This window comes from Hemiscyllium ocellatum, chromosome 16 (assembly GCF_020745735.1).
Source record: "Hemiscyllium ocellatum isolate sHemOce1 chromosome 16, sHemOce1.pat.X.cur, whole genome shotgun sequence".
Classification (NCBI taxonomy): domain Eukaryota; kingdom Metazoa; phylum Chordata; class Chondrichthyes; order Orectolobiformes; family Hemiscylliidae; genus Hemiscyllium; species Hemiscyllium ocellatum.
The window spans coordinates 78,674,154-78,699,100 of NC_083416.1; the positions used below are offsets into that span (position 1 = coordinate 78,674,154).

General features: G+C 42.2%; 2 protein-coding genes across 2 annotated transcripts in view; one reads left to right on the top strand and one right to left on the bottom strand.

Annotated features, from left to right (window-relative positions):
• Positions 1-600: 600 nt before the first annotated feature.
• ndufa2 (NADH:ubiquinone oxidoreductase subunit A2) lies at positions 601-9,109 on the bottom strand. Its single transcript, XM_060837433.1, has 3 exons — positions 8,987-9,109; positions 2,818-2,924; positions 601-835 (listed from the first exon to the last, which is right to left on the bottom strand). Exons 1-3 carry the CDS (start codon positions 9,094-9,096, stop codon positions 747-749), a joined length of 306 nt encoding a protein of 101 aa, XP_060693416.1. The 5' UTR covers positions 9,097-9,109; the 3' UTR covers positions 601-746.
• Positions 9,110-9,431: 322 nt separating this feature from the next.
• ik (IK cytokine) overlaps positions 9,432-24,947 on the top strand; it is a 44,518-nt gene continuing 29,002 nt past the window's right edge. The window contains exons 1-9 of the mRNA XM_060836954.1: positions 9,432-9,553; positions 10,608-10,674; positions 12,484-12,576; positions 14,221-14,280; positions 16,686-16,853; positions 17,845-17,959; positions 19,522-19,592; positions 20,977-21,023; positions 23,771-23,934. Of these exons, the coding sequence (XP_060692937.1) occupies positions 9,538-9,553; positions 10,608-10,674; positions 12,484-12,576; positions 14,221-14,280; positions 16,686-16,853; positions 17,845-17,959; positions 19,522-19,592; positions 20,977-21,023; positions 23,771-23,934 (801 nt within the window). The 5' untranslated portion in view covers positions 9,432-9,537. The remainder of the gene's footprint in view (positions 9,554-10,607; positions 10,675-12,483; positions 12,577-14,220; positions 14,281-16,685; positions 16,854-17,844; positions 17,960-19,521; positions 19,593-20,976; positions 21,024-23,770; positions 23,935-24,947) is intronic.

Sequence of the window (24,947 nt, forward strand, 5' to 3'; positions counted from 1 at the left end):
AATCAGGAATAGACAAAAGGCCAAAGGTGGAGGAATGCAGGAATCAGAGTTCTAGGGAGGATGAGGCTATGATGGAATTTGAAAACCAGGACAATAACTGGATCTAGCAATTGAGATTGTGTGGATTTAAGAATAATTAAGCTGTCACTGGAAAAGGTGTGGATTTTTACAACAATGGTTCTAGCATATTAGCATTCAACCCATCTCTGCTGGATAGGTAGTGGTTGCTGTTCTTCCATTTTCTCCAGGCAAGATAAGTGAGCTGCAACATTAACTTCTAAGGCAGGAATAGTTTTGAGTTGCTCTATACTTTCACACTTTGGAATATGTAATATTTAGGTTTTTAAGAAGTGAAATAAGTTAAGTTTCAAATCACTGTAGGCAACTAACCCATTAGGTAATCAAGTGAAATGAGATTGAGAAATCCCAGTGTAACTCACATTTGTTTGTAGCTGGCTCCAATAATGTGAAACCATAACCATGAAAGCATGTGTGGTGTATATTGCCACGCCAGTGGGGACAAGTTTAATATTTTATCTAGCTTCTGCCCACTTATGAACATGTTACAGCCGGTGGCTGTTGGAATACAATTAAAGAACACAGGACTCAAATGCATTTTAATTTAGATTAATTTTACAGTTTTCATATCATTCCACAGGGAAACCAGGCAAAACAGTGGAATAGAAATATTCCCATGCCACTACTTTTTATTAAGTTTTTCCTTCACAGTCTGATTGCTCCACAGTTCATGGCTTGGTAATCAGAGACTCCAGTGCCTCTGCCACCTGCTCAGAGTTTAAATTATCCAATGGTACATTTCTCTCTCTTCCAAACTCTAATGGGAGAGAAATAAAAGGAAACAGGCATCATAAGCATCTCAATGCAATTATCTCATTTACTGTAGAATTTGTGTTCAGTCAAGCAGTTTCAGTAAAGCATTGTACTTGGGGGAAATAGCAATAACACTACAGCTTTTGATTCACCTTGTACCTGCAGGATGTCTTCCTGTGTTTAGAGATTCGAAACAGCAGAAAAAAAAGGGACAACAGGGGATAACAACTTATTTTTAAAGCACTTTTTATGATCTCAATGTAACAATCTGCTTTACAACCAGCCTACTTTTAAACAGCATCTTTGTTTCAAACATAGAAAATACAGCAAACAATTAGTGCACAATATTACAAAAATGTAATGAGATACTTGAGACATTTTTTGTTAGTGATGTTAGTTGGGGCAGGAGAAGATGATTGCAGTAATGTTACTGGATAATAATCTATAACCCCAGAGTAATACTGTAGCAACATGGACTGGAATAAGACCAGGAGTAGGTCATTCAGCCCTTCAGGCCTGCTTCCCCCATTCAATGTAATTATGGCTTATTTGATAAGCCTCAATCCACCTAGCTGCCTCTTCCCTAAAACCTTTGCAGATTAAATACATTTTGTATATTAAGTGACCCAGCCTCAACAGCAGTCTGTGGTAAAGATTTCATCAGATTCAGTACCCTCAGAAGACATTCCTCCCACCTCGATTTTAAATGGGTGATCCCTTATTCTCAGAGTATGCCCGCTGGTCCTAGACTCTACTAGAAGGAGAACCAACCTCTGTCTACTTGGTCACACCCCTAAGAATCTCCTATGCTTCAATAAGGTCACCTCATGTTCTAAATTCCAACATGAGGCCCATCCTACTCAATGTCGCCATACTTAGAACTGCCTCCAATGCCAGTACCTTTCCTTAGAAAGTGGACCCAAAATTGTTCAGTATTCCAGCTGTTTACCTACTGCCTTGTATAATTTCAATCCTTTCTGCTTTTATAATCTATTCCCTTGTAAAATAAGACAACATTCCATTTGCCTTTCCTATAACCCATTGAACCTACCTGCTCACTTTTTGTGATCTATACACAAGGATTCCCAAATCCCCCTCTGCTGGAGCTTTCTGCAATCTTTCTCCACTTAGAAAATGTTCCACTCTCCGATTCTTCCTGCCAAAGACCATAACTCCACATTTTACTTCATTTGTCAAGTTTTTAAATCCACTAATTTAACCTATCTATAATCACTCTGCAGATCGATAGACTCACCACTTGCCTTCTCAGATAATTTTGTGCCATTCACAGATGTGGCTTTAGTACATTCATTATCATCATCCATTTCATGAGTATATAGTGTAAATCATTGTGGCTCCAGCAATCATCTCTGTGGCACTGCAATAATTACAGGCCATCATCCTGAAGAGCACCTTTTCTGCAGTTATTTCCTTTCTTCACTTTGTCCCAATTATTTAGCAATTTTGGAATGTTGTTGGAAGGTAAGGAGATAGTGATGGTGTTAACTACAATATGCAGGCAAAAATATTGAAGGTTGAGGGTTATTACTGCCAGAGAATAGAACACTTTGACAACTGCAAGTTTTAATATATTCACTACATATAAAGGATAGAACAATTAGGTTCAGTAAATACTGCAATCTTCATATTAATTTCAATAAATTATCCCCACCCCCAAAACTACTCATCATATAGAGTATATTTTTCTTCCACAGCAAGGTCTCCAAGGTAGACACTTGGTCAATACAGGACCACTCTGGGTTAGGTTCTACTTCAGGCTGGACTAATTTATCCAAACCCATTACATGTCGGACTGGTCAGCCTGGAGGAATTATTTACAGAAGCTTATAGTGGTGACCTTTTGGCCCATCGTATCTATACTGGCTCTGTGAAGGACCTATTTGATTAGTTTCATTAAAGTCAGATACAGAAAAGTACTCTAAAGCCACATCTTTTCACATTCCCCCATTCTGTATGGTTCCTTACCATATCGAGCCCACGCTTTAGACTGTACACCAGAACATTCACGGATTAGAATAGGGAATTCTGGATTTGCTTTCTTCAATGTCACGTAGTGCTGTTCGATGAAATCCCTGCATGAACCAAAACACCATCAGTAACTTAAGAGTTTTATGGAATCATGGTTATATAACACAGAACACATTGGATCCACAATACTCATGCTATGAAATTAGAATTATCCAACTAATCTTGGCCCCTGCTGTTTCCTTCATTTTCTTTTGAACATTACTATCGGATCAACTCCTTCATTCTCTTGCCATTGGAGGTAGTATTTTAAAGAAAATTTGCCACTCCCCCACCCCCATCACCTCTGGCAGCTTTGTCAATTTTATATCTACCTTGAAACTTTGTTTTGAGGGGGTTTAAAATACCATAACACCAACATTGTGCTCAAGAGCACACAGCGTTTTCCCCCCATGCATTGAAAACCACAAGGAGATAGGTTCAAAAATTACTAGCACTCACTTCACGAGAAGGCAACTGGTGAAAGGTTAGTTACAATCAGAAATGAGTTACGTAAATTCATGACTCCAAATAGTGCACCAGCTTGTCTGCAAACCTTTGGATTAAGCCCATCACACCAAAACTGAGCTAATAATCTTGGCTGAAACTCAAGGTCTGCATTGTAAAAGCTGCTGCATTCAACATTCCTATATTAACTGGAGGCTCCATCTGTCAGTTCTGGTAAAACAGCACCAATTAGAAAAGCTGGCAATTCTGCAGTGCCTGGGCAAGAGTCCTTCCTTAGCTAATATCGCAAGAAAAGAGATGATCTCTTCGTTGTTGGCCTGTCATTACTGAAGTGGAATGGCTGCCAACCTTATCGACACAATACAATGGAAAACCAAACAAATAAAGCACTGAGAATTATAAGAAAGTGAGGACTGTGCTTTTCTAGCACCACACTTATTGACTTTGAGAATTACGCCAAATGTATTAAGGATCTCCTTTCAAAAGCAGGCTACTATTGTACAAAAGAATTAAACATGCTAATCTGAGAGTTCCAGATACACAAATGAACATAATATCATTTGAGAACTTGGATTCTAAAATAGAGGAAAACATGCTTCACTTTTTCAGTTATTAAATCTGACTTTTCTAAAACAATGTTGAGAATTACGTTTTGACCTGTGAATGTTCAAAGCAGTATTCATGAGTCACAAGATCTCCAATAAATTACATTCATTCAGCAAACCACAGCTTCAGCAATTGTTGGCTTGAGATTTGCTACAACGGGAGAGGGGAGGCAGAAACAGGTTCATGGAGGGGGCAGAGAACCATAACAGCAAAGATGTTGTTAGCGGTTTCTAAGCAGTCACTGCTGAGGGGATAAAGCCCCGAGGTGCTTCGGAGTCAAGAACAGAGGGACGAAAAAAAAGTTCCAGAAGCAGAGCGCTACAGGGAATGTCACAAAGAAAGACACCTTACAAGGCTACTGAAGACATGAGTTTAGAGAACTCATGTTAACTCAGAGAGCTGAGTTAGCAGTTTGTTTTAAGCTTCATGGAGAGTGGCATTAAGGGAAAAAGTTGAATCTTTGTGATGTTTGCTTATAAACTGTTCCAGTTGTTTTTGCTTAATGTAGTACAATTTATGTTTGCCCTTTATAATAAAAGTTTATGTTCTTTTGTTAAAAGTACACTGGCAGCCTCATGAATATTTTCAGTGACTGACCTCTAATTAACAAAAAAGGTTTATGAACTGTCAAGCCAAGTCTCACCCTGACTTGTCCAATATTAAATTAGTTGGGATCATAACAGATAAAATCAAACCATACTTCAAAAGAAAATACAAATGCATCACAGGGAGCCAGTCACTTCAAGTGCTGAGACTGCTGTAGAATTGTGTAGCACAACACACTTGATTGTGTCTGTGCCTACTCTTTAAAATGAGCTAGAGTGTCACTTCCTAGCTCTTACCCCATGGCCCTGCCAAATTTTATCCTCTCTTTTGAAAAGGATTGCTTGCCACTGTCCTTTCAGTATATTCCAGATCATAACAGTTGTATAATTGCAGTAGCTTATTTAAAAATAACAAGATCCCACAAACAGAACAGAAGATAGATAAGCAGGAAATCTGTTTTAAGTGTTATCAGAGTGGAAGGTCAACAAGGAGATATATCCTCCTGGGAACTAACTGCACTCTGTGGCCTCAGGTCCAACCCTGACTTTGTGATTAAGCCTGCTGATAAAGGGTAGCCCAGCTGTTGTCTGCCAGGCTGACCTTTACATTGCAGAGGCTGAGTGCCAGCTCTCAGATACCTCCATTCTCCCCGTGGACCATAACCCTACCACTGTAGGGTTATAGCTGAAAATGTGTTGCTGAAAAGGGCTGATGAAGGGCTTGTGCCCGAAACGTCGAATTTCCTGTTCCTTGGATGCTGCCTGACCTGCTGTGCTTTTCCAGCAACACATTTTCAGCTCTGATCTCCAGCATCTGCAGACCTCACTTTCTCCTCACTGTCGGGTTATAATCAGCCACTGTGTCAACTACAGTCACCAACCTCATTTCATCTGGTGAGCACCCACCTACTCCTGCGCCCCTCACCACTGCCTCTAAGCTGAGTTTCCCAAACTAGCACAGCTCACTTCTACCTCCCTCCCAAAACCCACAAACAGAACTATCCCAGCAGACCCATCGTTTCTGCCACACAAAATTCCTCTCTTCTGACCTTGACTTAGTCTTTTATCCTCTGATCCAGTCCCTGCCATTTTCATCTGCGATTCCTCAAACGCTTTATGCCAGTTTCAGAATTTCCAGTTTGCGGACTCCAGCCACCACCTCTTTATCATAGACATGCAATGCCTTTGCATATCCACCCCCCACCAGGGATGATCTTACGGCTTGCTGCTTCTTCATGGAGAAGAGGCCTGAACCGCCCCCACCCACCACCGCCTCCGCCACTTTGAGTGATGTATGTGGAACATTACTTGTTCCTATTCCAGCCCTTACCCACAACTCTTTCTGCAGTAAATCAATATCATCGCTATTGCTTCCCTCATCTGGAATTGGAAAAGTTTATATCCCCATCCCACCCTCACTTTCACCTGGTCCATCTCGAACTCCTTCCTTCCTCAACATGTGTTTCTATTTCTGGGGATAGGACGGTCATCGATATCCACTACAAACCCACAGACCCTACAGTTACCTTGACTAAATATCCTCACACCCTGCTTCTACTCCATTCTGTAAAGACTGTCCCATTCTCCCAGGTCCTCCATCTTCTTCACATCTGTTTCAATTTTGCAAGGGAGCCTCCAAAATGTCCACTTTCTTCCTCAACCAAAGGATTCCCCGGCACCATCGACACAGTCCTCAGCTGGATCCGACCCATCTCCCGCACTTGAGCACTCACACCCATCTTTTTGCTCCTGCAACAGTGATAGGGTTGCCCTTACTTACCATCCCACCAGTAATAACATCCAGAGGATTATTAGCTGCAATTTTTGCCACCTTCAATGAGTTGCCACTACAAGTCACCCCCTCCCCTCCTTTGTCAGCTTTCTGTAGGGCCACTCTGGTCCACATTTCATTCATTCCCAACATCCCCACAGCATCTTTCCCTGCACAAGGTATAATACCTGTCTGTTTACCTCCTCCCTTCTCAGTATCCAAAGGCCCAAACTCACCTTCCAGGTAAAGCAGTGATTTACCTGCACTTCACAGAACCTAGTCTACTGCATTCGCCGCTCACAATGTTGTTTCCTCTACATCAGAGAAAACAAATGTAGACTGTATGATTATTTTGCAGAATACCAACATTCCGTCAGTTTAAAAAAAAAGACCCTAAACACACTACCATGCTCCCTAGCAAACATCTCTTGTGGGTAAAAACAATGACTGCAGATGCTGGAAACCAAATTCTGGATTAGTGGTGCTGGAAGAGCACAGCAGTTCAGGCAGCGTCCGAGCAGTAAAATGACTTTTACCAGAAACGTCAATTTTACTGCTCCTCGGATGCTGCCTGAACTGATGTGCTCTTCCAGCACCACTAATCCAGAATCCAACATCTCTTGTGTCAGGCTTGCTGCAGTGCTCCAGTGAAGCTCGGTGCAAGCTGGAACAACATCTCATTTTGCACTTGGGGACCTGCAGCCTTTTGGACTCAATATCATGTACAGCAACTTTAGGCTTCAGCTTTCTCATGTCCTTACCCCAATCCCCCAACACCAGGCCTTGTTACCAATATCTGTTATACACACAATTCATTATTAGCCACTAACCATTCCCCTACCCCAACCCAAATCTTCTACATACAAACCAACATTTTCCTACCAACCAACAGTTGAGGATCATTGGACCCAAAACTTTAACTGATTTCTCTCCTCAGATGCTGAGCTTTTCCAGCAATTTGTTTCTGATATATCATGGGCTGTTGCCTTTTACATTATCCATTTGCCCAGTTGTTGGGGGAGATCAGTTAAGATGGGATCATTAAACTCACACTGCAGACCCCATGCCTCTTCACACATCTCCAAACTCATTCCCATACCCACAAAGCTCCCCAAATCATGTCTCTTTTGCTATCCCAATAACCAGCACCTCACCCCCAAAAAAAAAATGGAGGTATACATTTGTGGCACTTTTCTTGACCAGCAGCAACACAAAACACTTAGCCACAGGAGTATTTGTTCTGATGTAGGAAATGCAGCAGCCAATTTGCACACAGTTCACTTGGCTGTGCACTTACACAGTCCCTGTGCCCTTCATACCCATGAACACACATATGCATTAGGATCAAGAATAGGCCACTCAGCCCCTCTAGTCAGGATCATGGGGGACCTGAGTACTCTAGACACCGAGCAATCCATGACAATCTTTCAATAGCCACACTTTCTCTCATATCAGATTCTTAAGAGGCTTGAGAGAGTAAATGCTGAGGATGTTTGCCCTAATGGGAATGTCTAGGACCACAGGGCACAGTCTCAGAGGAGAGGGCCCCCAATTTAAGACAAAGATAAGGAGGGATTTCTCTCCGAGGCTGGAACTTCCTTGTCACAGAGAGCTTTGGAGTCGAGTCCCTGTGTACATTTAAGGTTGACCCAAGTACATTCTTGAAGAAGGGCTTATGCCCAAAACGTCGATTCTCCTGCTCCTCGGATGCTGCCTGGCCTGGTGTGTTTTTCCAGCACATTTTTCAACTCTGGTCTCCAGCATCTGCAGTCCTCACTTTCTCCTATAAGTACATTCCTGACAGGTTGGAAAATCAACTGATGTGAGGAATGTTGGATCAGATTCAAGGAGTTGAATGATCTATTTCTGTTCCTAAGATATATACATGACCTTAAAAAAAAATCACAAAACACACTCCCTCCTACACGCAGAGACGCATCCATCCAAGTCTATGGGGTGAATTTGCATTTGCAGTGTTGTATTTACAGATATTAGATTAGATTAGATTACTTACAGTGTGGAAACAGGCCCTTCAGCCCAACAAGTCCACACCGACCCACCGAAGCGCAACCCACCCAGACCCATTCCCCTACATTTACCCCTTACCTAACACTACGTGCAATGTGGCATGGCCAATTCACCTGACCCGCACATCTTTGGACTGTGGGAGGAAACCGGAGCACCCGGGGGAAACCCACACAGACACGGGGAGAACGTGCAAACTCCACACAGTCAGTCGCCTGAGGCGGGAATTGAACCCGGGTCTCTGGCGCTGTGAGGCAGCAGTGCTAACCACCGTGCCACCCACTAATCTTCTACTGTTGCTCAAAAAGTACACAGCCTTCAGGCAGCCAACCCATATAACATTTTATAAATCCCTACTTTGGAAAAAAGAACCAGTCTGACTCAAGACTGGGATACAGACAGACTCTAACCTCAAACCCTCTATGCACTGTCTTGAGCTGAGATGACACTTTATTAAAAACAAAACCCTACGCTATTTCGAGAATGTGATTTAAAGATGATGTTCTGGGATTTACATTTTACCGAACCGAAACCCATTTTAAAAGTTGATTCCACATCAAGGCAAAGAAAAATTCAAGGACAGTGTCCCACAGACACGTGACCCCGCCCGCCCGAAGGAAAACAATTGATTTAAACGGATTGACCTTTCAATTTTAAATTGAAAGACTCATGCGCCCGGATAACGCCCTTCTCCCTCTCATCTCCCGGCACTAACCTGGTCCCCTTGCTGGCAGCCGAGCTCTGACACAAATGGATGCGGAGCTCCCTCAGGTTCTGGCTCAGTTTTGAACCAATGCCCCGCACAACCGCCGTCGCCGCCGCCATCTTGGATAAACCTCACCACCTCTCCCGCCCCGCGGTACTAACCACCAATCCAAAACGACCACCGACTTGATTGACTGAAGGATCTCACCAATCAGCATCGGGAATCCGCGACGGCGACCAATCCATAAAAGAAGGCGGGCATGACGTATAGATTGACGTGGATAATAGCCAATAGTAATGGAGAACTGCCCTGCGCCGTAACCAATAGAAGCTACAGGAAAGGAAGGTCAGTCACGGGATGACTGATGTCGGATTTACCAATCAGATGTGGGGGATTGATGCTCAACCTGACCAATCACGGCAGGTGGGAGGCAGAGCCAACCTTGGCTGGGGGGTTGTGGGATAGGTCTCTGGAGTTGGGAGGACTCCGAGTGTTTGGTGATTCTCTGGTGGGCTCGATTTCTGAAAGTTGTGATCGAGAGGTTTGGGGACGGATCCAAGATGCCGGAGAGAGACAGTAAGTGACCGGCGCTGCTCGGCTTCCCTTTGGGGGATGGTGAGGGTTGATAAGGCCCGAGGCCTTGGGCTGGAGTTAGAGCTCAGACCGGGGCGGCCCGCTGAGGCCTGGTGCCGGGGTGTACGCCTCACCCTCGGTTCCTCGCTAACCCGAGCCCTCTGAGTAAGCGGCTCGCGGATTCAAATCCCACTCCAGAGACTTGGAGGCAAAATCCAAGATGACACTTACAATACAGCACTGAGGGAGCGCCGCACTGTCGGAGGGTCAGTGCTGAGGGAGCGCCGCACTGTCGGAGGGTCAGTGCCGAGGGAGTGGACACTGTCAGCGGGTCAGTACTGAGGGAGTGGACACTGTCAGAGGGTCAGTACTGAGGGAGCGCCGCACTGTCGGAGGGTCAGTGCCGAGGGAGTGGACACTGTCAGAGGGTCAGTACTGAGGGAGTGCCGCACTGTCGGAGGGTCAGTACTGAGGGAGTGGACACTGTCAGAGGGTCAGTACTGAGGGAGTGCCGCACTGTCGGAGGGTCAGTACTGAGGAAGCGCCGCACTGTCGGAGGGTCAGTGCCGAGGGAGTGGACACTGTCAGAGGGTCAGTACTGAGGGAGTGGACAATGTCAGAGGGTCAGTACTGAGGGAGCGCCGCACTGTCGGAGGGTCAGTGCCGAGGGAGTGCCGCACTGTCGGAGGGTCAGTACTGAGGGAGTGCCGCACTGTCGGAGGGTCAGTACTGAGGGAGCGCCGCACTGTCGGAGGGTCAGTGCCGAGGGAGCGCCGCACTGTCGGAGGGTCAGTGCCGAAGGAGATAAAGGAGTTGGAAGGTCGGATAAGGTTGCGTCGATCTTTTTCTGCCAGACATGATAGGCCGCCTCACGTGAAGAAGAGGGTGTTTTTCGCAGTCTTAGCCCGTCTCAAGTTTGTACAGAAGGTATCTGCAATCAGTCTAGCTTATTGGGAGTCTTTAACTTTTTTTCCAGCATAGGTTTGGATTTAGCTTCTCTTTAAGCAGCATCAGTCAGGATTGTTTTTCAAAACCTATCTGCCTTTCTTTTTCACAGATGAACCGTTTTCAAATCCTTTGGCGCCAGATTCGCACGAGATGGAAGATACTCGGTCGCTGAATCAGTGAGTATCACCAAAAGGAGGTCTCAGTCATTTCATCCACTTACCTCGATCAGTTCTTTGAAAGAGCTGTCCAATTTATCCCATGCCCTTTCAGTATTTTCCCTTCAAATAATTATGCCATTCTCTTCTGATTTTGGATCTGCTTAGAAGGCAATGCATTCCAAATCATCAAACTTTCACCATGTTTGAAAAAGGCTGTAATTCTGTTAGCTGGAGCAATGAATGCCTTGAGCGTGCTCTGACAGTGGAAGCATTGCTGATTTACGTTGCTCCATGTTGTGCAAGAAGGAATGGAAACGAACGAGTTGTGGCTTTTCTTTTTGAGCCCTGAACTAGCGCAATAAATATCGTGTGCGATAATTTACCCACTCACAATAATAGTCTTTGTGATGCCTGAGTCCTTGTGGTGCGGAGGTAGTGTCCTTGTCCCAGACCAGCGAGGCCTGGATTCAAGTCCAAGTTGATCCAGGTGTGTATTATAACGTTTCTGAACAAGTTGATTAGAAAATTTAGGTTTATACAAAAAATAAAGCAAGCCCAACCCTCTTTTGAAAAACAAATCTTTGAGAATTTGGCTTCCTGATCCAATTTATCCCCCCGAAATGAATGAAATTTTCAAACCTTTGAATGCTCACTGCAGATTCCTGTGTAGCAGCAATTACATGCATCTACTTCATGGATCATAGTGACCATTTTTAACCATAGTGATCTATCACCTGTAGTTGGGAATAAAATTTGAAAAACCCTTCTTGACCCAGTTCTTAGCCAGTTATTAATGCTGTCACTGAAGGCAGACGCTGGTAACATACTTGCCCTATTAGTCTGTTTGTCTTCCAAAACTATGTATCAGAACCAAATGGCAATTTCAAATAAAATGTTTCGTTGATAAGTGTGTGGTCCATAGAAGAAAATTACTTGTTTTCATTGAAGATGTTTAACCTTGAATTTTTTTAAAGAATACATTCGCGTTAGATGTATGGCAATTTGACTTTTTTTTAGAAGCTTGTGGTTGCTTTATTTAGACGTCTGTGGATCGTCTAAGTCACTGTGGTAGAATTTGTCAGAATGTGAGCAGAAGTTTCATAGCAGTTTGTTGGATGTTCTTTGGTCTGATGCCTCCATACTGAGGTTGAAGTTCTTTCAGCTTTCTGCTTCCAGACTATCAATCAGGTGGGGAAAAATGCCTCAAGGAAGAGCTGCACCATTGCAATAACTCAGCATGGTAGAGAAATACAGAGGAACCTCCATTATCCAAAGGACATGGGCAGGGAGTATTTCGTTTGGTTAATCGAATGCCGGGTAACATAGTTAGTCATGCGTTGGGACCTTGCGATCTTGTTCAGATAATCCGAAATTCGGTTAATCAAATGCTGAATAATCAAGGTTCCTCTGTACACTCAACTGAGTGCCTCTTCGTTTGATTAACTTTGTCCTTTGGACTAGACTTTACTTTTGCAACCCCATTATTCTACTCACTCTGCTCATTTGTTATCAGGATATGAGAGCAATGATTTGAAATGAACTAAACAGAACCACAACTAAAGAAATATTAGATGTGGTGTCGTGGTTGTATTAACTGATAACTAGTCTTCCAAGATTAATCCAGATAATATTGGGTTGTGCACTTGAATGAAGACTTAAATATTAAGATCATTACACCCCCTCTCTTCAGTTCTTGAATTTTGATATACATGTGTTTGTATATTGGGTTTTCTAGTTAGGATAAGGTCCAGTGATATACTTGCTGATGTGACCACACCAAGGGATATTGTCACACTGTTGTTAAAATGATAATGTTACTTTCACTAGATCCAAGCTGACCAATGAAGACTTCCGAAAGTTATTGATGACTCCACGGTCAACACCATCCTCAGCTCCACCTTCGAAAACCCGCCAACATGAGTAAGTCCAATGGCAGAGTCAACGATTTGACGAAACTTTTGTTTGCTTTTGATTTTATAATTAAAATACATTTATAAGTAACTTCAAATAAGGTCAGTAACTGTTTGTCCTGTCAGTTTTTACCCTCCTTGTGTGACAGTGCCAGGTGGGGACGGATAGATTGGTGGGTGGAAGACTTGTTAAGTATATGAGGCCGAGACTCTGGCTGGGGAGTAAGGCAGCCTTGGCGAGCCACAGGATTGGGTTAAAACAAAACCGCAGCTTATCTTCTCCATACAAGGTGATTAATGCAATCATCTTTTACAATCCTTTTGATAATTTTAATCATCATTTCCTTTTAAAATAGAATGAGGATATTTAGTTTGTGAATTTCTCTTCCTCAGGAAGTATTGGTGTTATTGAATATGTTCACAAATGAGTTAGTCAGCGTTTTGACTGAGAGCTAGAGGCTAGGGAGTCGAGGGTTATGGGGGCAGGCAGGAAAGTGGAGATGGAACCACAATCAAATCATCTGTGATCTAAATGAATTAAGTCAGAAGTTACATGACACCAGGTTATAGTCCAAGAGGTTTATTTGAAATCACCAAGCTTTCAGAGTGCTGTTCCTTTGTCAGGTGTTGTGTGACTTCTGACTTTGTCCACCCCAGTCTATCACTGGCACCTCTACATCTTATTGGAGAGTAGACTGAAGGGGCTGAATATTTAACCCAACTAACTCCCATGTTTATCTCCTCAAGTTAAAGGTTCCCAAGCTGTGACAGGCTGTTGCTGATGGGATACCTGCTGTAAGGGATTTCTAGCATCTTGTGGGGAGAAAGGAGAAACAGGGCATCCAGTACAAATCCCTCATATTTGGACCTCACAAGTGTAGGAACCATTCATCTTTTCGGCTTTAGTATTCATGCAGAATATTTGGGTTGTCTGCTATGCAAAACGCATGTGCAATATACGAGGCTCTCTTGCCTCCGTTTCGTGAAAAGAGATCCAATCTTGGGACGGATGTCTTAGAAATTTGCTTTTCTGCTGATTTTTTTTTTCGTAACTTGTCAATCCAATCCAGTTTGCTCTGGAAGCACCTAAATGTTAGTACAAACCTAGCAGCAGCTAATGTTAAATGGTCAAGGCAAGCATTGTGAGGATCCCAAGGAGTAATCACTGGCAAATGTAGAAGACAATGTAGTGGACCTCAACTAAATTATAACCACAGCTTTAGTCTTTATTTCATGAAGAAAAGCTTCATGAACCTGAACCTTAAGCAGATTCAGAGTATAAGTGCTCCAAGTAAAAGCAGGTAGAAATGCAGCCATTTCATTATTAATGAATTTGGGAGAAACCTCTTTTTGTGAGTAATGATTAAAATGAAACTCACTGCCTTAACAACTGGTTTTGGTGAATAGCGTTAGATGCATTCAAGAGGAATCCAACAAGGCAGGAAAGGGCAGAAGAATATGTTGTAGGGCTGTGGTAGAGAGAAATGAGAGAGCCTTCATATGGAGAATACACACCAGAACAGGCTAATGTGAATTCACTGTAAAATTATGCATGATCTCTTTCTGACTCTTTCACTCTGGTCTTTAATGAATCTCTGATGAATAGTCTGGGCATTCTGTTTGTAATTTAATGTTTGGTCATGTTTTGTCACAGGATGCCAAGGGAATACAATGAGGAGGATGATCCAGCTGCTCGCAGGAGGAAAAAGAAAAGGTACGCTGGATAAGACTGCCTTCAAGTAACAACATGGTCATTATCTGTCCCTCCCTGCTCTCTCAGCCACCCTCCCTCTCATCTTCCCTTTTCAGTGGTTGAAGTTATTTGGAAAGATTCTCATCTCCATATACTGATTGTGATTTCCCACCATCTACATGTAATTGAGCAACATAGATGAAGGATGAAAGGCCAGTATACAGGAAATCAAGAGTAGGGAAGATTATAGCGTTTGTAAAAATGTATTCTTTCACAAGATGTGGGCGTTGCTGGCTGTCCGGGATTTATTGCCTATAATTACCTGGCAGAAGGCAGTGGCACACCATATTCTTGAGTCCTAAGCATTCATATCCCTTTGCCACCGATGCAAATCCCCCCATCAACAGGATGTACAGCACTAACTCATCAAGGCTTCTTTGAGAGCACCCTCCAACATCTAGAACGATAAGGGCAGAAGATGAATATAAACACCAGCACCAGCAAAATTCCTGCCGGGTTACTCAACATTCTGATTTGGAGCTTTATCACCATCCTTAACTGTCGCTGGGTTAAAATCCATGAACTCCCTTCCTCATAGCATGTACATGTCACCCCAGGGACTGCAAAACTTAAGAAGGCAACTCACCAACACCTTCTCAAGGATAATTAGAGATAAGTAACAAATACAGGGCAACAGGTTTTGGCAGTTACACCCACATCACATGAAAGAATATAGTACTCAGACCTACAACTTAGATGCTAAGAACATCAGAGAGGAATGTGCAGTTGAGCCCCATGAGCCTGCTCTGTCATTTAATGGCTGATCTCATTTCACTCTCAACTCCACTTTCCTGCTCACCTATCCATGACCCTTTGACCTATTACTAATTAAAAGTCTGTCTATCGCCTCAAATTTGTCCCAGCATCCACACACTCTGGAATAGTGAATTGTCCCTTGAGAGAAGTAATTTCTCTTCATCTCTGTTTTAAATCTGCTCCCACTTAGCCTAAAACAATGACCTCTTATTCTATATTGCCCACTTGAGGAAACATCCTTTCCATGTTTACTTTGTCAATCCCCTTTAGCATCTTGTATACCTCAGTTAGATCTCTCCTCATTTATTTAAACCCCAAAGAGTATAGGCTTAAACTGCTCAGTCTCTTTGGAACTAGAACCAGTCTGACTCTAGATTGGGATACAGACGGACTCTTACCTCATACCTTTAATGCATTGTCTGAGCTGAGATGTCACCTTTTTTTTATATACTGATAAAACTTTTAGTTATCTCAGTGCTGTGACTTGAAAGAAATTCTGGGTTTTACATATTAATCAATCGAAACCTGCATCCCCATTCTGAATGTTTAAAGACTTAACAGCAGACTAGTGCAATACATTGCATTAGTTGTATGACACTTTGATCTTTTACAATAAATTCTCTATCCTGCCCCCCCTAACTACCTGACAAAGGAGCAGCGTTTCAAAATCTTGTACTTTCAAATCAACATGTTGGACTATCACCAGGTGTTGTGTGATTTTTTTTTTAAAACTTTGTCCACCCTAGTCCAACACTTCCACATCAATCTGTCTTCATAAGACAAACCCATCATGTCTGGAGTCAATGTAGTGCACCTCCTCTGAATCTAGAGCCTCCAATACAACTACGTTCCTCCTCGAATAAGGGAACCAAAACAATAGGCAATAAATTTTAATTTGGGTGTATTAAGGTTACATGTAGAGGAGGCAGACTGCATGCAAGGTGGTCTTTTTGGAGATAGGAAAATGCAGAGGAGCCAGGAAATGGTAAGTGAGTTTTCAGAGGATAGAGTCATCAAATAGAACAGCTTTTTCTTGGATTTTCTCTGTACCATGGCATTTTATGTTAACACATGAATGGAAGTGTTTTGAAACAAAAAGCTGTATTGGAGATAAAGCTGGTAAACCTTATTTGATAAGTAAACACCGCCGAGAGAATTAACTGGGTGGGTGGTGAACAGATGGTAAGTTTTTTTTATTTCTTCCAAGTATCAGTTCTTTTCCAAATTCAAAACCACAATTGAAAGCTGCTACAACTGCTGTTTCAGGCAACTGCAGTTCAGATCAGAATTTAATTTCCATAAGACACAGATGAAGTCTAAATCTATTTCTGATGTGCCTCCAGTGTGTTCTGCAAGCTTCAACTGAGCGAGTGTCCAAGTGTTCATTTCCAATTAAGGGCTGTTTTATAATGTGACTCCTCCTCGACATGGAATGAGATGGGAGGCAGTCAGAACACACTTAGTTTGGAACCATGGTAGGTAAGGAACGGACAGAGGGGGAAGGCGCTTCTCACCCCCAAATGTGCTGAACCTGATTTGGACCGGTGTGAAAGAGCTAGAAGTCTCTGTGTTCTGTCACTCAGCTGAACTTTCCTCTGATTCACTTTCAGTTATTACGCAAAGCTGCGACAGCAAGAGTTGGAGAGAGAGCGTGAGCTAGCAGAAAAGTACCGTGATCGAGCAAGAGAGAGGCGAGATGGTGTGAACAAAGATTATGAAGAAACAGAGCTTATCAGCACAACAGCAAACTATAGGGCAGTTGGACCAACTGCAGAGGCGTAAGTGTATCCTAGAGTCAGACACTCAGCACGTCAATTCTGTACTATCAAAATATACTCCGACTTACATTAGTCCCACTTTCCAGCAGCAATATTATGCATTGAATAAAACCAACCATGTACAGTAGCAAAACTTTACGGAGCATATTGACCTATGCGATTTTAAAAGCAAGTTTTTACATCAGCCAGTAAGCCACAATAGTTATATGTTTGAAATAACAAAAATTTCAAAAGTTGACATTTACAAACCTATGAATTAGAAACAGAACTAGGCCACTTCATCCCTCAAACCTGCTCCACCTTTCATTAAGATGATGGCTCACAGTTGTTTGACATTTCAGAACTAATTGTCCTTCGACGACATGTTTCCCCATCCTGTTACGATGTACTAAATACAAGAATCATTCTGTGTAGCTAATGCCTTGTTAATATTCACTTGTTTCTTTTGTACTTCAGCCCTTCTATGTCCCATCATAAGTGGGAAAGGTAGACAGTTAGTACTCAGCACTGACTAATTTAAATCGAGCTGCAGGTCCGAGGAGGGCTGGAAACTGCTCAGTAAATGCTGACTAGACAGAGGAATGTACTGATATATAATGACCGTAATCGGAAAACCATGTTGCTGTGAACCCATTTCAAGTGCTGCGACGATTTCTCATTTTTCTCTCCCTGAGAAGAGGCTGCTAATGCCTGAGAGCATCCCATTGGGATGGCAACTTCCTCGGTGTGTGGAAAAAGCTGGTGAAACTTAGTGCCACTCAGAACAATTCAAAACGTAATTTCTTCTGTTGACTCTGAGTCTTTCTGGGGCCAAAGTTTGGACATCACAGTGGTGATGTTATAAAATTGTCATTTACTTTTGGAAAGCCACAGCTATTTATAAGATTATTTTCTTGGTTTAAAAGTGCTTTCAACAAACATGCATCCTCATTTGTTCTGAAAATCATCAAGAGTTTCCTGTGGTTCATTTCTTTGTTTCTTTCTCTTACAGGGATAAGTCTGCTGCAGAGAAGCGACGCCAACTGATTCAGGAATCCAAGTTCTTGGGTGGTGACATGGAGCACACTCACTTGGTGAAAGGGTTGGACTTTGCCCTACTGCAGAAGGTCAGCACCTTTTCTCTTAAAGTGAAAAATGCTGGCTAAAGTCAGAGGTGAAGCCAGGATTGAGCCACCTTCCAGGTTACTTGGATACAACTGACATTGATTTGCAGTTCTACCATCAGTTTCTCTGAAAATGCATATGATTTGAGTCATTTTTCCTTAAGTGTCTGCCGTGCCTCAACGGAAGACTGAATGTTCAAGTTCCACTGCAGAGACTTCATATAACCTTGACTGAGTCTTCAGTGCAGTGCTGAAGAAATGCTGCACTCTCAGAGAGTCCATTTTTCAGCTGAAAATGATTTAAACCTAGGCATCTTTTACGCTCTCAAGTGAACATAGTAGATCCCATAAACTGAAAAGCAATAGGGCAGTCCTCTCCATTATCTATCCATCATTACCTAAAAATAATAGATTATCTGGTCATAAACCCCGAGGAAGCTTGCTATCTGGAAATTGACTTCTGCCTTTCACTTCAACAGTAGTGACAACTATTAAAAAGTAATTAATTAGCTGTAAGATGCTTTGAGACAGCCAAGTTGTCAAAAGGTGCTAGATGGTTGTATTTTATTCCTGTTTCTGTGAGCTGCCACAAGATTTAGTGGTGCACTTCTGGCTAGGATGATGCCTCCTGGCAAAGTAAATGATGTAGAATGTTAATTGGGGAAGAGTTCACAGTCTTGGTTTTTGTCCCCTCTCCATCATATGTAAATCTTTGCTCTTATTGATCATCTCATTGCAAGAAGACTCTTGCAGCATCAGACATTTGCAAACTTTCATCTGTGGTTTTGATTATTTTAACTTTTTTTTGTTCAGTGCCATGTTTCTGTGAGTTTGGCTGCCCATTGGAGCAGCAGCATGAACTGGCAGCAATGCCCTAAGGGCATGTGTCAAACCTTATGCCATCACTGACCTCAGTCCTGACAAATCACTTATTGGCTGAGTCAAGGCTACCTTATACCCAGGTGGACCCCTTATTCAGGGTTGATAGTGGGATGCAACAACTAAAAGAAAAACAAAAATTGGAAAATACGAAGTGAAAGGAATGGGGAACAAAGAAGAAATTAGGATTTAAGGCTTGAAAAGCTATCTTAAGAACCATTTAACTCTATTTCAAAAATAGAAACTGCTGGAAAAGCTCAGCAGGTCTAGCAGCATCTGTGGAGAGAATTCAGAGTTAACGTTTCAGGTCCAAGTGACCTCCTTCAGAAGTTCTGAGAAAGGGTCACTCGACTGGAAACGTTAACTCTGATTTCTCTCCACAAATGCTGCAAGACATGCTGAGCTTTTCCAGCAGTTTTTGCCTCTGATTTATGGCAAGTACAGTTCTTTTGGTTTTTATTTAACTTTGTTACTGTAATGAACTTCTGCCATCTCACTAGTTTTTAATTAGGTGAGGGAATCTCTGGTTTGGTAGTGCCAGGTATCTTCAGCTGTCAGAAGAGTAGGGATTACTGCAGTCATTCACCAATATGTCTGTATCTGGCTATTGTTTGATTTTAGTTAGCAGATTGAATTCAGCAAAATTGCAGGTCAAGCGAACTAATTATGTTTGATGTTTTTATTAGGTCCGTGCTGAAATCACCAGCAAAGAGAGGGAAGAGGAAGACATGATTGAGAAAGTACAGAAGGAAGTGAAGTAAGTGATTTGAAATAACGTCACAGCAGTAGTGAAGGGAAAAGTTTAATAGGATTTAGCGTGAGGACCAGCATTTTGATTGTGCAAACTTAGGTTATACAGCAAGAAGATACTGAACAAGGTAAGATTGGCTGAGGTCAGTGATTGCAAATGTAGAGTATGCTGACTCTTGGGAGACCAATCCAGCCAATTCCATTTCCCGCTCTCCCTATAGCTCTGCAAGTTTATTTTCTTGTTGGTAGTTACCATTCTTGTATAGTATGGTTCAGAGAAGTTTTACCAGACTAATGGAATGGGCAGATTGCCTTTTGAGGAAAGGTTGAACAGACTGGACTTGAGTCTATTGGGTCTAAGAAGAGTAAGGAAATAAAGTGTTCCTTTGCGCAAATCTAGGATAATATTAGAGTCAAGAAATTCAGGACTGATAGTAAAATACGCAGCGTGCTGGAAATCTGAAATAAAAATAATAAAGTGCTGAAGAAACTCTTCAGGTCTAGCCGCAGCAGTGGAGAGAGAAACAGACAATATTTTGAGTCCAATGTCTCATCTTTGATACACAGGTTCACTTCAAGTTCTGTCAAACCTGTTGAGTTTCTCCAGCACTTCCTGTTTTTATTGGGGATTGATGTCAGACAGCACACCTTCATAGAAAGGGTATAGGAAATCTGGAACTCTCTCCTCTTCAAAAGATTTTAAGGCATAGGGCCAATAGAAAATTTCAGCTTTTTTTTTAAATTCATTCCCTGAATGAGGGCGTCGCTGGCCAAACCAGCGTTTATTGCCCATCCCTAATTGCTCAGAGAGCAGTTAAGAGTCAACCACATAATACCACTGCACCATTGCCTGCCCTCATTAACAGTGATAGAATTTTGAGAACCAACAAGTGTAGATTAATATGCAGGTTTCACAAACCCTGATTGAATTTTGGAACAGATTTGATTTATTGATTGATTTTATTTTTATCACATGTACTGAGGTACGGTGAAAAATGTTGTTTTGGGTGTTAGACAGGCAGATCATACCATACAAAATGCTATCTTGATGCAGAACTAAGTGCAGAATACAGGGTTACAGCTGCAGAGAAGGTGCAGAGAGGGAGAGAGATTAGAATTAACATTTGAGATTAATGGTCTCCTTCGGTTCCTCTGACTCTATGTACCAGGAATTGCCTACGCGGTTTATTTGGTGCTATCTATAACTTTTAGTTGATAATCAGTTATATACATGACCAGACCAAAGAGAGAGAGACTTTGAATGTTTTCAATAATGCCTATCTGGGAACTGGGAAGATGTTTGAATGTTAAAGTGAAATAATCCTCTCTGGAAATTGCCCAGGTCATTTTCAATATGGATGCTAATTAATATGCATTTCTAATTCTTTTAGAAAAGATGAAGATCCAGAAAACAAAATTGAATTTAAGACTCGTTTAGGTAAGTAGCAATAGCTTTGGACACCATAGCACATATGTGTTATCAGTGCTCCTGATGTGGGAGCAGAAATAGACCATTTCACCCCTTGAGCCCGCAGTGCCATTCAATAAGACCATGGCTGATCTGTTTGTGTCTGCCCCCAATGACTCTTCATTCCCCTTGTCTAACAAGAAACTATCACCACTGAGTTTAAAAAAATGTCCTGACCTTGCCTCCACTGCCTAATGAGAGACAAAAAAACCCTGCAGATGCTTGAATCCAAAGTAGGCAAGCAGGAGGCTGGAAGAACACAACAAACCAGGCAGCATCAGGAGGTGGAGAAGTCAACATTTTGGAGATAACCCTTCTTCAGGACGGTGGTTTGTGTAAGGGGACAAATGGAGGGAGGGGAAGGGTTTTGGGTTCAAGAGAGGGACGGAGTGGTGAGGTAGGGGTAGGTGAACACAGGTAGAGGCTACAGCCTGGTTGGTTAATGGGAGGAATGAATCTGGTTGGGAGGGAGAGGGACTGGAAAGAGGGTGGGGAGGGGAAAGCGGGGCATTGGAAGGGAGGTTATTTGTATTTGGAGAACTCAAGAGTTCCAAAGTCTCTTCAACTCTCATGTAAAATATTTCTCATTATCTCTGTTCTTAAATGGCGATACCTAATTTTAGAATCCACTCCCACCCGAGTTCTGGACCCACTTATAAGACGAAACATCTTATCTACATCCTGTCTTGTCAAGATCATTCAGGATCTTAAACACTTCAAACAAGTCACTCCTCAGTCCTGTGAACTCCACGTGAAACAAGCTCAGCCTGTCCAACCTATATGACCTCTAGTTCTGGATCCTTCCACAAGAGGAAACATCCTTTCAGCATGCACTCAGTCAAATCCCCTCACAATCGTTTATGTTTCAAACAAGTCACCTCTGATCCTTCTAAATTCCAAAAGATAGTGATCAGGCCTTTCCTCATAGTGCAATCTACCTGTTCCAGATATAGGTCGTGTATACCTTCTATGAACTGCTCCCACAACATGAACATCCTTCCATAATGACTGGTACTATACACAAGAATCAAGATGCAGTCTCACCAGTGTTCTGTATGACTAAAGTGTAACCTCCCAATTCTTGTATTCAATTCCCCTTGCAATAAGACGTAAGATTCTATTGACTTTCCTGATTATTTGCTGTGATGCATTAGTACATACAGATCAGTCTCTACCTCCGAGCTCTGTAGCCCCTCATCATTTGGATAATATGCTTCTGTTATATTTCTGCCAAAATGGACAACTTCATAGTTTTCCACATTGTACTTTATTTGACAGTTCTTTGCCTATTCATTTAACCTATCCCCAAAATTCTGTAAGCTTGTTATATCATCTCCACAATTTACATTTCTACCTATCTTTGTGTCGTCAGCAAATGTAGCTAACATACCTTCAATTCCTTCATCAAAATCCTTTATAAAATTTGTAAAGAGCTAAGGTCCCTGCACTGACCCTTGTGGCACATCATACTTGACACCTGCCAGCCTGTAAAGGATCCAATTATTCCTACTCTCTGCTTCCTGTTAGCAAGCCAATCACCTATCCTTGCCATTATGTCACCCACTGCACTATGATCTAGTCCCCTCTTCCTCAAAAAAAAGTTGATGAGGTTGGGGAGTTGAGAAAAAAATTCAAAACTCAGTTCGATAGATTTTTGTTAGACGCAGGTATTGAAGGGTTCTCTGGGTAAGATACAGTTTGGCCTCAATCTGACTGAATATCGGAATTGACCATATCCCCTTCATAACAGCAATCATTCATTATTAATAGAACGCCATGAGTGATGTAATGAAGAAATTAGGCTGATACTTAAAAAACTTCCCTTTGAGGTTTTCTTAGAATGTTGTGGTTCTGTTCGCCAAGCTAAGAATTTGTGTTGCAGACGTTTCGTCCCCTGTCTAGGTGACATCCTCAGTGCTTGGGAGCCTCCTGTGAAGTGCTTCTGTGATCTTTTCTCTGGCATTTCATAGGCGGTTGGCACAGGATTCCCATTTCCTGGCTTGTCTTAGCATCTCTCGCCCGTAGGTGTTCAAAGTTTGTGCGAAGATTTGTAGCTCAGGTGCTCGTTGTGGTTCTGTTCACCGAGCTGGGAAGTTGTGTTGCAGACATTTCGTCCCCTGTCTAGGTGACATCCTCAGTGCTTGGGAGCCTCCTATGAAGCGCTTCTGTGATCTTTTCTCTGGCATTCTTAGAATCCATAAGAGTCATAGAATCCCTACAGTGTGGAAGCAGGCCATTCAGCCCATCAAGTCCACACCGACCCTTCAAAGTACATCCTACCCAGACCCACTCCCCTACCCTATCCCTGTAACCCTGCATTTCCCACGACTAATCTACCGAGCCTGCACATCCCTGGACACAATGGGAAATTTAGCATGACCAATCTACATAACCTGCACATCTTTGAACTGTGGGAGGAAACCCACACAGACACAGCGAGAACATGTAAACTCCACACAATTGCCGAGGATGGAATCGAACCCGAGTCTCTGGGTGACTGTGATATTTCTGCAATAGGCACAGCACCTCAATCTGCATCAGAATCAGTATATTCTTTATGCTGGCCATTTGCAGTACTAATTGAGCATAGTCCCCATAGTATCACAGTCTGTTCATTGCATACCAACACCAGTATTGAACATTTTTACCAGCAATGTTTGATTCAGTTCCAAAAGCAGCATTTAAAGTTATCAACTCAGTCTGTTGTTCCTTTCCAGGGCGTAACGCATACCGTATCCTGTTTAAAATGAAGCCCCAAGAACGAAATGAGCTGTTTTTGCCAGGGCGCATGGCATATGTTGTGGATCTGGATGACGAGTATGCAGACACAGATGTACCTACAACATTAATCAGGAGCAAAGCTGACTGTCCTACAATGGAGGTGAAGATCAGCCATACAATAGCAGATCTTTATAACTTGTCTTACCAGATCTTAAAGGAGCATTGAGGCCTTGCACAGGTTTACATTAGTGGCGGACTTTGGGAGAATGATACAAAACTTCTGTCTCAATCACACATTCATGTTTAAGGGCCACCCGGTACCCCCTATTAACTGACATGAAATGCAGTACCAGGATTGTGAAACTAAGTCGTGGTAACAGAGTAGAATTAATGGAGATGTATTTGGTACTTTGTATTAGAATTTTCTAAGTGCCCTGCTATAATTGCTTCAGGAGAATTTGGTATTTTTCATTTTATTTATGTTAAACTAACTGATCTGTCCCGTAGTTTACGATTTTTCTATCTCCTTCCTTGAATAAAGGAGTTAAATTTACTATGTTCCAATCTTTCAGAACATTTTCTGGTTCAAGAGAATTTTGGAAAATTAAAACCAAAGGATCTGCTGCCTCAGCAGCCAGTTGTTTTAACACCCCAGAAAGACATCCATTGGGTCCTAATGACTTGTCGGCCCTTAGTTTTAATGTTTTCTCAATGCCCCTTTTACTGGTGATTGTGGTTGATTTAGGTTCCTTCCTCCCTTTCTTCTCTTGATTTAGACATATTTCACCACCATTTCTGTCTTCTACAGTGAAGAAAGAAACAAAACATATGTTCAACATATTAACCACCTCCTTATTTCTGTTATTAATTTCCCAGCTTCACTCTCTGCAGAATCAGTATTTTCTCTCATAACTCTTCATTTTTAACTACTTATAGAAATTCTTACCAACTATTTTTACATTTCTAGCTAATTTTCTAATGTGGTCTAATTTCTCCTTCCTTGTTACATTTTTCATCATCCTTTGCAAGTTTTTAAATTCTGTCCAATCTTCTGACCTACCATGAATCATCACAGAATTGTACATTTTTACTTTCAGATTAATTTCCTCAGCCATGGATTGTGTATCCTGCTCCTAGAGCCTTCCATTCCCACTGGAGTGTATCTTTGCTAAG